Raw genomic sequence first — 14,042 nt, 5'->3', positions numbered from 1 at the left:
AAGGAATGCAGCCTATATGAAGGCATGTCTCAGGTGGATTTGTAATTATCTGAAGACCGAGGACATCCATCACCAGCTCTTTGCTGACCTACAGCAAGGGATAGTTCACACTAGGTTTTTCACAACAGTAACAGAAAGTTGTAAATGAGGAGAACACCTTATGAGAGCAAAATAAACAAAGTATGATATATAAGAAAGCTGAAGAAACTGAATTACATCTTAAAAAAGGAAAACTACCAACCTAGAGAATACATGAAAACACAGCAAAACTAACAGCAAAAATTAGTAATCAAAATTGTTTCCTGTATTGACTGAAGAAAGGTCACATGAAAAAATAAATCCATTAAATTTGACAACAGGGAAGGAAGACAAGTTTTACATCAGGAAAACCTTCTTAACTGAGCAGTTAACACACAGTAATGTAATAATACACAGTAATAGAAGCTACTATTAACAGTGTTGTAAATATGCTCCTTTGGATGCCAAGTCCAAAATGGTAAACCTTTTTCAGGGACAGTCTCCTGATTCAGTCTCAGAACAAAAAGGTGAACAAAATTAGGTTTCCAAGACATTTTTCCATTTAAAACCATTTCTCAATTCTATTTTTTAATTGTCTTGATTCCAAGGATAGAAAACACTAGGAAGTATTTAGCAGTTAAATATCATGTACAATACCTTAAAATGTAAAAGTAGTAGTAAAAATAGCAATGTGTCAGACACTTGAAAAGCTGCCAGGTAACAGAAAAATGAATCTGATCAGAAACTTTGAGAAGTATGAACAATTACCTTGAAGTTTTCCAGATGCCCCTTGCACTCTTTTCCAACTCAAAACCAAGCCACATTTCTGCATTAAAGATAAATATTATTAATTAAATAGCGTTTATGTTTCAGAACATTACAAAACCTTCACCACTTTTGCAAAAGACTACACATAAAAAGGGCAAACACTACTAAAAATGTCTATGTCCACTGACATACACAGCTTTAAAATGCTGTGCTCTTCTCTCACTGACTTTAAACAGAAGCATAATGGACTGCTGTTCTAGTGAGTGGGACTAACTGCTTTTAGTTTCAGTTCACTGCTTGTGGGTCATTACTCATCAGCCAGGGAAGGATGAAATTTAACAAGCAGTCCATTGTACTTACTGCTAGAAGCTGCCGTATGAGCATGTCCGAGGCCTTCTCAGAAATGTTGCCTACGAAAACCGTGGTAGTGGGACCGCTATTCTCATCGTTTTCTTTGTTCTTTAAGCCAGGATGATCTTTTCTGGCTCCCAAATGTTTGCCAACCATAGACACCGTGGTAGGAACTAATACCTACAAAGAGGAGGAGAGGAGTGTAAAAAAGTGTTGGGTTGGGGGTGTTATTTATTCCTATTTAAATCTGTAAGACAAAAGAGTTGGGGACACATGTATTTCAAAGTTAAAGTTTTGTATGAATCTTAGCAGGCTTATGGAGCAAGACACCAGTAAGTGGTTCAGGCTTTAACACTTTATACAACACAAAGAAGACTAAGTTCTCTGGCAAAGACAGAAAAACATGTGTACCTGAACATGGCCAATGGAAGGTGTCAAGGTGAGCATACAGTAACATTAGACACTGTTTCTTCTACAGTTAACTAATTTAGAATATTTGAGTCACTGTAAGTTGAAGTACCTAACAACGTAAAAAGCAAACTGTGAATAGAAAAGTAACTGACTCAAAAGGCTTTAAGTGACACATGACAGCTCTTAGAGCTTTCACAGGTGAACATTACTGTTTTATTTAATCAATACACAACCCAAACTTCTTTGGGTGAAGGAGCAAACATTTGTAAACTAAACGATACAGATAGGCACAATCATCTGTTCCATTTTGCTCCACCTCTCCTTCCACCTAATATTTAATGGTACGCATGCATCGAACCCCTCTTCTCAAAACACCCTTCTAGAATGTCACTTATTAAGAATTATTTTCGTCAGAAAACGGAGTAATCCCAGTATCTCTCTCTTAAATACATCAGTTACCATGAACATATCCTCCTGTAATGGATAATAAAAGCTATCGAAAAAATTGGTACTTTGGAGAGATTTTAGTTATGCGAAAATCACAGAAATGGCAATTCAACTTGAGGCCAACAAGTAACCTTTAAGTTTTAAGAAGTGCGGGTTTTTTTTAATGCACCATAAAACATAAACCTTTCCTTCAACTAGAAATTAGTAAAACAAGCAGAGAGACCTTCCCTCATATTCTCTTCCACGTACACATATTACATGCGACAATTCCTTCCCTGCAACGTGGTGAAAGAGAGCTTGTTTGCAAGCTCATCAATGCATACATTTCTGGCCAACTCAGTAGTGCTGCATGATAGCCTTATAAACCTGGATGAAATGATGCCTCCAGAGCACTCTAACAGGCCAAAAAGCTCAAAAGCAAGAGACTTGGAACCTAATTGATTTAACTGTACTGAAGACCATGCATGACCCGAAGGCAAAGCCTAAATCGTTGTATTTGAGAAAAGTACGACTTCTCACAAGAACAGTAACTGCTTCACCTTTGCAGCTACAGCTCCAGACATGATCTCAAACTTTGTCTATGTCAGAAATTAGCATAATATTTGCATAATAACTGCATTTAAAGTGAAGGGTTTCCTCTCATAGTATGAGTTCGGATGGAATAGAGCAAAACAAGAATACTGATGATATTCACTAAGTTTTGCTCTCCATTTTATTTTGCTATAATCTCATCCTCACTGTAATACTTACAGTTGGAGCAGGAGCCATAATGCCCATTGGTACAGGAATCATAGGGGTCCCTGAAAAAGACAAGACATTAGTATTAGTCTGCCCTTTTGAGATTACTGATGAATACAAATGAGCTGATTGCAGACATGATTTCTATTCTAGGTGACAATTCCATATACTCACATAACTTACCAGGAGGCACAGGTGGAGGAAAGCCAGGAAACTGTGGAGGTGGGATTCCAGGGGGAAGCGTTGGGATTCCCATAGGAGGGCGATTCAAGTGAGGTGGGAAAGACATTCTTCCAGTCACAATCTGTCAAAAAGACAGAAAAGGGAACTTACACTAGTTAGCTCCCAAACATGAATTACAAAAGCAATGCTCATGGTAAGTGTCCATAATAATTTTAAATCTTTATATGGACATCCAACTACAAACAAAAACTATTTTTAACTCTTTTCCCCCAGCTATTCATAAAGTTACAAAACTAATACAAGTCTTCAGTCAGAATGAAGAAACAGCACTTCTAGGAAAGTGTTTCAGAATGGAGTGGAAAACAAAACTATATTTGACTGCTCATACCAATGGTTTACAAGGAGTGTGAATTACATAGCACTTAACAGCTTGTACAGTTTCTTTAAAACTGTCTTTGCAGTATGTGAAAACTTCAGTAATCTTTTAAGACATTTTCAAAAAAGCAAGTAGTTCTCTTGTATAAGAAATGATCACACACAATACAACTGTGGAATAAGATGAGAGAAAGAACTGGGACATTTCAATGCTCAGCCTTGATAGGAGCTGTATTTAAGACAAGACTGGAAGATCTCCAAGGTCTAGCACAGATACAGTTAAAAGCTTGTAAGAGTGTTCTCTGGTCTATTTTTAACTTCCCAGTTCACACATCTTCCAGAGCTCAACATGGACAACAGTCCATGAGCTGAGCCAATATGCTACCATGGAGAGTAAAGATGGCTTTAATATAATTTGCTCTTCAGATGGTGATTATTCTGTGTGTATCACTGACACTGTAACATACAACCTAAGAATAAAAACATCAAGATCACTCTTAACTAACATGGCACGTATTCTTGCTTGCAGTATTATCTCAGCAACCTTACATGGTCAAGTCTTCAAAAAAGGTTAGTCTCAGTTTTAAAAATACCAAAATTGGTCACCAATATTACTGCTAAACACATAGGTTATATTCACACTGCATCAAGGAAGTGCTAGAGGAACATCAAAGAGATATGAATCACAAGGACACCATATGACAAGTGACAAGAGCCCTGTTAGCTGTCTCTTAGTAATGCTGTTTCTTAGCATTAGAAACTTGTGTTTCTGAATAGACTGTACAGACTGCTTTCCAATCTACAGTATGGTATCTTCACTGCAACAGCCTTCCACACAGGCAATCACAAGTCAAAACTGAAGCACGCAGCCCTGTGAAAGAATCATTATAAGCTTATTTCCGATACATACAAAAGACCTGTAGATTACAAGATACTTTCTCCATCTTCCTGCCACTGAACACACAAGAAACAGGAAATAAGCTTTGCTACAGACAGATGTGTCTTCCGTAAATGTACAAGAGCAAGCAGCTAATGACAGCCTCAGACACTAGAAGAGCTAGTATCAGTACTCTACCAGAATAGCAGATACATTTGAATGAGCTAAAAAATTATAATAAGAGAATCATGCAGCAAGACTTTATTCCCACAGAGTCTGGAACAACTATGAGGGATAGATACATATATACATATAATGGACTGGACAGGATGACAGGGAAACCCAAATTTATTTGTTAATACCTTTGAACATCGGAACTTAATTATTCTGGTATTAGAATGCATATATGACCCTACAGCCGAATTCATTCAAAGACACATGTACAACTACCATCAACTACAAAGAGGTTTGTAATGGATGCCAAAGGGCATCCATCAATATCTCACCAGGAGAAAAAAAATAAAAGTTCCTATAACACAAGATCTAAGATGGCAGAAGAGAGTAAATGCAAGCTTTCCTCAAAAAGTTCAATAAAGATTATTTTATACAATAAATATAAAAAGTTCCCCCCCCCCCCTTAGAATCCATATGCCTAAGAACACAATCCCCATCTGTCATTCTTGACTTTTTAAAACTGAATAGGAAAAGAAAAGCAGCAAAGGTGTATGGCCAAAACATTTTATCTGGAAGAACACTGTCTACTCCGACTCCTCTGCACATCAGCCAACACTGCTCTAGAATACAAAACCTGGATGGTATGTCAGGGAGCACAACTCTCTTGCCCACTTTGGTATTACTATTGGAAACTTTTTCATCCTGAAAACCACAGCCAAGGGAAGACAGAAAATTAAGATTCTTAAGGCTCTGGGTTCCTATCCATATGGCTGATAACTGGACAAAAGTCAAAGCTGGTTTAGGACAGGATGGTAGAGCAATAAGTTACCAGATCCTAGATGGTTCTGAACAGGCTAAAACAGTGTAACACCATCTGAGGACATTAACGAGTAGTCAGTTAAACAAAAAAGAACAATAGGGGAACTAATTTTCCAGGCTGCCTGTAGGTGCAGTCCCTTCTCTAGCTCTGATTAGCACTTTATCTGAGACACCATTTTGGAGAAGCTAATGAAAAAAAAAAAAGCTTAAGAGGTGAAACAGTTATTTGAATTAAAAGACACTGAAACTTACTGCTCTCAATGGATTTTACATATGCGAACAGGCAATTTTTTTTTTTATTTTATTAAAAATACCAAAATACTTAGCAGTCAATGAAGTAATTGTTACTGCATAAAAAGAACAAGGCAGTTACTAAGAATAAAATTTGGTCTTTCAGTCTTCTAGTCAGATGATGTGAAACAGTTATCTCTAGGGCTTCAAGAGTCCATTTTACTTGAAGCATTCTGTTCTTAATTTTCTTCCCATATTTGTACAGTTACTTTCACAGCCCTGTTACTAATTCTTGCACAGACCTATCCTTGCAACTCTGCTGCCTGCAAAACTGAAGATCAACACTAAAATTAAAGAAAGCCATGGTCTCTTTCTTGCTACTACACAGAACTATCAATGTGAAACCAGCAAGAGAGAACATTTTAATTCTGTTTCCGTTATGAAAACTGTGAGGATCAACAGACACCAAGATTGAAACTGCTCACAAGAGAAGTGAGATCTGGACAAGAGAGGAAGCTGCAACCAATTATTTGCAGCAGCAAAGACACTACAATGAAGGGAACTGAATAGCACAATTTTTCTCTCATCAACTACAGAACACACAGGAAACTGACTTACTCTTCCGACAGTCAGAGGGGTTGTTAAAAGTAACTACAAGCCAAGTGTTAGGTATAGAAAGTTAAGAGATGCTAAGCCAGGCCTAGGTAGAATACACTTGCAGAAAACTCAGGAATAGTATCTTGAACTTCTCTGCAGACTCTCCTACTACTCTGCCAGTACATTTCAATGATCAGCATCTGCTATATTTACTGTGGTCTCAGTATAGCATAGGGTGATCTTCAGATTTCCCCAATATATTCAAGTACACAAGTAAGGAACAAAACAGTTCAGAGGTATTTTTAAGACCTAAAATGACTTATGAAAGTATTACCTCAAGTGAAATTGGATGCAAACAGCATTCTTGGCAGCTGCCTTTTAACTAGCAGCTCAAGATAAAGATTCATTTGTGTGAACATTACAGTGGTCACAAAGATAACAGGGTAAGAAAAGCAGTGAGCATCTGGCCTGATGCTACCTGAAATACTGACATCTTCAGCCCCAGAATGATGGATTTGTGTCAGGTCTCTGCCTCCAGGCTCAGTCAATTTAGGCTATGTCCAAGCCAGCAAACAAGGCAGTAAAATAGGAGTAGGTCTGTTAAACAGAACAGATCAAGCCGAGACCCTAATGTTCACAGTACACATTTTGGGGAGGACCACCCCACAGAAACAAATGTCCATTTGCAGGTAAGAGCTCATTTTCATTCCAAAAGGAACCCAGTCCATTCACTTGAATAGTGCAAACCAACGTGAAAAAAGGTTTTCTAAGTGAGGATAACTGCAAGACACTCTTCAAAAGCACACTCCTGATCCGAGTTAAAGTAATGTAGGTGCACATTTTATTAGCCTTGGGCAATTTTTGTAAGCTGCAGATTAATTATGTCAAGGATGGCAAACAACCTAAGCTTACTCTAAGTAGAACTAGCTCAAATCCTGAGCTATTAACTAAAGCAAGTGCTACACAAACACAGCTATAATATTCCAGGTTCAACTTTGGCCTAAAAGTTCAGCTGCTTTCATACACTATCTTCTGAGTTAGTAAGTTGTGGTGGAACAAAACACCATGCAGAGCTAGCTGCGCCTATATTCTGAAAACTGGAGAGAACACAGGGATACCCATGTGGCTCTAAAATCCACTGAGCCTTGTTAATTCTGACATGGTGCTATCCCTGCTGGGACAGAGCTCTGCCCATAAGAGCATGCTGGCTCTGATGCACAACTAAAGAAGTGCACAGGGCTAGACTTGAGGGTCTGAGACATCAAAACTATGAAACAAGAGTCACCATCATTCAGACACAGCTGCCCCACACTGCTTTGTTATCTCCAACTCCCAGAAGTCCCAGTAATAGGAGACTGACTATATGAGAAGATGGTACTGATCTGGCTGCACTTACTGTAGCTGTGTTTTTTAAATCATAGTACCCTTTAAACCTCTACTAATTTTTTTTTTAATAGAGGGGGTGAAAAGATACATCAGAAACAGCATGTGAGTTTCAACAAAAAAAATACAGCTAACTACTGTATTTCAAAGTGACAGTGCTACCTCCTCCTCAGGGCAACATCACAGTTCTACCAGTGTCACAGGATTAATCTCATTCGTACCTCTACATTTACACAGCATAACTTCATTTCAAAACATTTTAACCACTTTCAAAACATTTAAGTTCCACATGAAACAACTGCTGCGCTACTGTTAACATTCAGCAAAATTAACTGTAAAAACCCTTAAGTCTTGAAGCATAACCAAACTTACTGTGCTTTAAGAACGACACATGTAGTGTCAAAACAGCTGTCACAATATGGCTGATCAAGCTTGGTTTCATTTTGTCTGATTCTGACTGCTCTTCAACATTTGCCCAGTACAATTCTTCTGCACCACAAAAAAAATCCGTACACTTAAAGTCCAGAATAAATTGCACAAAATACCTGTGGAAGCTAATATCTCAAATAAGGGAGAAGTAAGGATGCTACACCAAGACATCTGATTTGCATACCCATGTTATTACATTTAATTCCTATTAAGAATTGCACAATATTTCGGTTTTTGATTCTAATGTCAATACCTAGGCAGCAAAGAGTGAATAATAACTTCCTCTAATTTATGACAAAGTACTTTATACACTTTGTGCCACGGGTGCAGCTGAGCAACAAAAGCCTTTTCAGAAGTCTTTAGAGAAAATATATAACCAATCTATTGAAGTCAGTACTATCACAGAGGCTTTTAAATCAGTTTATACATGATGTATGGATTTTTAAGCCATTCAATTACAAAAATAACCTCATAGTTTATCACCCATTGGAAATGATGTTTATGGTATTGCTTCTCACAAAAAAAATAAATAAAAAAATCAACACTGCCTCAAAGAAGCCAACTGCTTCTCTCAGTGAAAATACCCACTTTCTTATAGAGCCCCCCAGTTTTCTCTAAAATTGCCTGCAAGCTGAGCAAGACATGAAATTGATGTGAAACACAAAAGACACAGGGAAAGATAAAACAGATGCTAGATTTCCTGACTACATTTATTTCTGAACAAGCAAAACTATTATTTGCTCAAGCCACTTTTTCAGAAGTGACCTGTGTTCACTAACTGCCAGGGAATAAATTGCATCTCAAGCTGTTAATACGTAGCAACATGCTTAAAATCATAGAATCAACTAGGTTGGAAAGGATCTTCAAGATCAAGTCCAACTGTTACCCCAGCACTGCCAAGTCCACAACTAAACCATGTCAGTAAGGGCCTCATCTACATGGTTTCTGAACACTTCCAGGGATGGTGATTCCACCACTTTCCTAGGGAGCCTGTTCCAATGCCTGAGCACCCTCTCTGTGAAGAGATTTTTTCCTAATACTGAATCTAAACCAGAGCCTCAGTCTAAAAGCCCCTTAACCAGGGCTCAGTTAGGCACATCAGCAGAACTTTAAGATATTTAGTTTAGTTCCTGATTATCTGACTCTGCACCCACATAAAGCCCTAGTCAGTCAAATAAGTGACTGTCCACTCTAATATTGCTATTAACTCTTCCCAAAACACAAACATGGCTGCGGCATTACAACATTTATGTGAATGAGCACTTGAGAGACAGAAGCAGGGAAAAACAGAGCACTATGTGCAATGCTGCTCCTTTACAGGAAAAATAATAAACTGTCCTGTTCTCTCTTTGAATTTGTTCTGGACCACCTTCCAGAAATGCCAATACAATACCTGAAGCAATGCTTGCCTGCCTCACAAAAAATTACTACACATCCAAGTACATACATTTCAATCTGACCAGTTTGAGAACTAGACAACTTTTAAGATTTCACTTTCTGTAAGCTTCTGTACTAAAAAAAAAAAAAAAAAAAAAAGTTAATTTTGTTCAGAATGTTCCCTGTATTTGAACAAACTCTTTTTTCCTTCAGGCAGACAAAGGCCCTTTTTCTAAAATGGAAAAAGATATCATGAGAAAAACATGCCAATACACACAGCACAACCTGTATTACACGGATGAATCACTCCGAGCCTGTTATGCACAAGCTGCTAAAACACGTTTTACGATGACTACTCCGGTCCAAGCTGAGGACATTCAAGTCCCCGACACGGAGAAGCAAAAACCCCACCCATAGGCAGAAAGGCCCGGGCCACGCTGCTGAGCGGCTCCGGGCTCCGGCAAAGCTCCACCACGGGCTCGGCCTCGTCCCGCCCGTGAGCGGGCTCCTCTCGGCCTCGCCCCGCCCGTAAGCGGGCTCCTCTCGCCCGCCAGAAGGGGCTACCAAGCGTCCCGGGCGAGAGAGGAAGCAAAAGGCCGCCGCCACTCTCCCGCGAGTACCTCCCTGAGACCGCGCTCCCGTTCCCCGCCGCCACCAGCCGAACACCTCCTCCCCTCGCGACGCGAAAGGCGAGAGACCGCCTGCGCCTGCCACGACCGAGTGTGCGGAAGCGCGATACAGGAATCCGACCCGGCCCGGCCGCGCCTCCTTTCACCGCCGCCGCACTCCCTCCCCTCTGGATCCCCGAAGCCCCTCACTCCTCACCGCTTCTCTGCGGAGCAATAACCGCGTCCGGAGCGCCGCCGCGGGCCCTCCGCGGGGCGTAGGCCGGGGATGGAGCAGGAGGACGCCGCTCGGCCACCTGGGAGGCCGCGGGGCGCCACTAGGCCTCGAACACACCGCACCAAACCGCCTCCACCGCGCTGCGCGGGGTCATGTGACCCGCCCCTTCCGCCAGCGCCCCGACACGCACCGCGCTGCACCACCATAGAGATGGCTGTGCTAGAGCGCCCTCCCGCTCAGCAACGCAGCACTAATCCACGCCACCATAGAGTAGCAACGGCTAGAAGGGCAGAGGAAAAGGGGAAAGGGCTCCTGGGTTGCCGCCATCTTTGCTGTGGGCAAGTGGTGAGGTGCCCTTACCCAGCCCCGGGCGTCGCCATCTTAAGGTCAGGCAGTGCCGCACGGGGCGGCTGTGGGCCCAGGACGTCTCCCACTGCGAGCTGGTACCAGCCCCTCGCTTGTCTGCTGGCGTGTGCTTCTCATTGCCTGCAGTGCCGTTCCCGCTGCCGCGCTCTGGGCCCTGGCTTAGCTGCGGCTGTGGTAGGCGCAGGCGGTACCCGCGGGCAGAGCCGCATTTATCTGGAGGGAACGCGAGTTGTGACAGACCGGAAAGCTAAAACAAAAGCAGTTTTAGGGGCAGTAGACATAAAGATGTAGAATTATAGAATGGTTTGGGTTGGAAGAGGCTTTCAAAGATTATCTAGCTCACCTCCCCCCTGCCATGGGCAGGGACACCTTCCAGTAGACCAGGTTCCCCCAAGCCCTATCCAACCTGCCTTTGGCAGGGATGGGGGAACCACAGCTTCTCTGGGCAACCTGTGCCAGGGCCTCACTACCCTCATCTTTTTTTTTCTTAAAGTATTTCTAGTTTAAATCTACCCTTAGTTTAAAACCTCTACTATTGCTGCAGGCCCTGCTAAAAAAATCTGTCATCATCTTTCTTACTAAGCCCCCTTTAGGTACTGGAAGACTCTTAGAAGGTCTTCCTGGAGCCTTATCTTCTGCAGGCTGAGCAAGCCCAGCTCTCTGGGCCTGTCTCCAGAACAGGGGTGCTTCAGCCGCTGATATCATTGTAGCCTCCTTTGGACAAGCAGGTCCATCTCCTTCTTGTGTTGGGAGCCCCAGAGCCAAGTGCAGTTACTGCAGGTGCAGTCTCACAACAGCAGAGTAGAGGGGCAGGATCACGTCTCTCAACCTGCTGGTCATGCTGCTTCTGGTGCAGCCCAGGATACGGTTGGCTTTAATGGAAGGCTGTATCTCTGCTAAAAAAAAAAAAAAACAAACAAAAACAAAACCAAAAAAACTCTATGGATTTAAAGAGCAAAAAGAGCAAACACCAGTATCTTAGGCAGCCTTGTGCTCAGCAATAAGATAAAACTGTGCCGTGAAGCAGTTGGGCATAGTTGTGGTCCACAACTGGTAGTTTCGCTGACCTATTTCCATCATTTAGGTTACATTAAGGCAGTTTAAAATATACAATTCCCCCCAACATTACACGTGAGACAGTGATTTATTACAATGATGGCAAGCAACTGCAAATGGAAAAAGGAAGTAAATGGAAATGAAAGGAAGGTGATCTTACAGGTGATTAAGAGATAGACCACAGCATGAGCATCTGTGCAGAAGGCTGTTGAAAACATTTTGGATCAGCCAGGCAAAAAACAAGCAAACTTTAGTACCTTTATATTACATTTTCCACTGTTTATAAACACTGTTTAGGGAAAAGTGCTCAAAAGATGAGAGTCCAATGACAAACAATCCCTTCCACCTATAATGGCAAGGAAAACATTTGGAGCAGACACTATCAGCTTCTTCAGTACAAAGCAGATGAACTCTATTTGACATCATAAGTTGCTATTGGACAGTCAACAACTGAGCTGGAACTAAGGTCCTGTTCATCACCTTGCTTTACCAGATGATGTGCAAAGGTAAATATTTTAGCAGTAGCAAATTCAGGAAATACCTCAAGATTGATTGCAATTCCTTCCCCCATCAGAAACAGCATTTTTATATTCTATTGATTACAACTCATGCCATGCAGCCTGCGTATCTCCCTTCAACCAATGCAAATTTAGTAACTGCAATACAGACTACTGTTAATACTTCAAATAATTCATAAACATGCTAAGGTAGGTAAAAAAAACTCATTTTGCAGCTTGCAGGATAACTAAGGAAAAGGGAAAGCCTATAAAAAGAATCTTCTGAGTTTCCTGTTTTTATGTTGTTGTCTCAGAGTGAAACTCTTACCTGCCTGAAAAAGAGATGAGAAATCCAAACTCAGTTGTGCTGCTGTAACAAGCTTTTACTTACAGGAAACATTGCAAAGGCTTTTCTAATTTAGATGTTCATCTGTTTTGCTTAGCCAAAGAAGTAGACCATTCTGCATTTATTCTCCTTGTACAAATTGTGACCATCAGCCTCCAGTATCCTTTCTAACCATAAAGAACAGCATTAGAATAATCTAGTAAAACCAGCTATTTCCACATCTCTACGTGTTCTGCTATTGGATGTTAGAATTGTGTACCTCTAAACCTATCCATTTTATCTGTTTACCCTTAAGTTGTGAAACTGAGATCCCTCCCCAGATACTGATTATAGTTCACTTTATTCATTTCCTCACTGTGGACTCCAGAGCTTCATGCTCAAAGCCTATCAAAAAGAGTGCAGTAGGTGGCTTTTAATATTAGGGCCAAAATTAAGGAAGGTGCTTTGTATGTCTGCACACTATTTTGCATTTCGTAAAATTTTTGGTTCAGCAAAAGTTTATTCCTGTCCATGTCAGTCCATTTAGTTAACCTTTTTTATTAATCTTCTCTGCAAAATAACTGAGTGAAAATATATTATCATAATAGTATGAAAGAGAGCAGGGAAGACAGCTACTGTGCCAGTCTTCAATCATTCATCATCACTAAACTGTATAGAGGAGAAATGGACAAGCCATGTATATGCCAAGTAACACAAATACATACAGTAGAATCTAGTAGAACAAAAGTACTTCAGCAGTATGCTTGAATTCTGACAGGGCCTCAGTCACTCTTGGTGTTGGGAACTTCATTGATGTCTCATTTTCGTGGTAATTGGACCTGCTGACTCAGTTTTGAGAAATGATGATAGCTCACCTTACATGATGATCACCTTAAATGATAGCTTACGAAAGGTAAACCCACAATCACTGCTGCCTACATGGGTATCCAGTTGTGTAATTTGGCTCTCTCTTGAAATTGCATGCAATCAAACTAGGGGACCAAACCACAGGCCTGTCTATGGTTACAGAATCATAGAATGAGACATTAAAACTCATCCAGTTTCAACCCCCTGCCAATGGGCAGGGATGCCTTCCACTAAATCAGGTTGTTCCAAGCCCTGTCCAAACTGGTCTTGAACACTGCCAGGGATGGGGCAGCCACAGCTTCTCTGGGCAACCTGTGCCAGTGCCTCACCATCCTCACAGGGAAGAATTTCTTCCTAGTATCTAATCTGACTCTTCCTTCTGTCAGCGTAAAGCATTCCGTCTTGTAAAAAGTCTTTCTCCAGATTTATTGTAGGTTTCCTATATGTATTTGAACATTATCAACATGTAAAGTCCATGAAGTGAAACAGCGTATATCCTTCTCCCAGGGAGGTAGTCATTAGCGTCTGATCCAAGCATCCAGACAAAAAAATCTGGTTACTTTAGAAAAGAAATTGTTTGTGGACTGGCTGTGGTACAACAAAAATATTTTGAATGTTACCTAAGTTACACATATACATTTGTATATATACACATATGTATATACACATATGTATATTCATATATACATATGTATATATGAAAAATAACTTGTCCTTTTTTTGTACTTCTCTGCCCTTTCCAGCCAGTACCATGACCCAGGATCTCACTGGAGGATTGCAGGCTGAGGTTACTTCCTCACCAAGGGGGTTCTTTGACCATCACCGTCCGCATCCACCACCTGTCCCCATGGTTCCAGGCTCTGACCATGAAGACTGTCATTTTTTGGCAGGTGCATGTCTCCATTTCAGA

The 14,042-nt window shown here is 41.0% G+C and overlaps 1 protein-coding gene across 2 annotated transcripts in view; it reads right to left on the bottom strand.

Moving 5' to 3' along the window:
* The window catches only part of RBM25 (RNA binding motif protein 25), a 29,639-nt gene extending 19,430 nt beyond the window's left edge, over nucleotides 1-10,209 (bottom strand). Inside the window, exons 1-5 of one of the 2 annotated variants that reach the window (XM_061376356.1) lie at nucleotides 10,004-10,209; nucleotides 2,917-3,037; nucleotides 2,746-2,795; nucleotides 1,147-1,317; nucleotides 787-844 (exon numbers count right to left, since the gene is read on the bottom strand). In XM_061376356.1, the coding sequence (XP_061232340.1) occupies nucleotides 787-844; nucleotides 1,147-1,317; nucleotides 2,746-2,795; nucleotides 2,917-3,022 (385 nt within the window). In that variant the 5' untranslated portion in view covers nucleotides 3,023-3,037; nucleotides 10,004-10,209. The remainder of the gene's footprint in view (nucleotides 1-786; nucleotides 845-1,146; nucleotides 1,318-2,745; nucleotides 2,796-2,916; nucleotides 3,038-10,003) is intronic. The other variant, XM_061376357.1, reaches the window with a different exon arrangement.
* Nucleotides 10,210-14,042: the final 3,833 nt, after the last annotated feature.

This window comes from Neopsephotus bourkii, unplaced genomic scaffold (genome assembly GCF_033783945.1).
Source record: "Neopsephotus bourkii isolate Nb327-2 ecotype Australia unplaced genomic scaffold, CSIRO-AGI_Nbou_v1 NB_1707, whole genome shotgun sequence".
NCBI lineage: Eukaryota > Metazoa > Chordata > Aves > Psittaciformes > Psittacidae > Neopsephotus > Neopsephotus bourkii.
The sequence above is the reverse complement of the archived record's forward strand: the minus strand, read 5'-3'. Positions and strand labels throughout refer to the sequence as shown.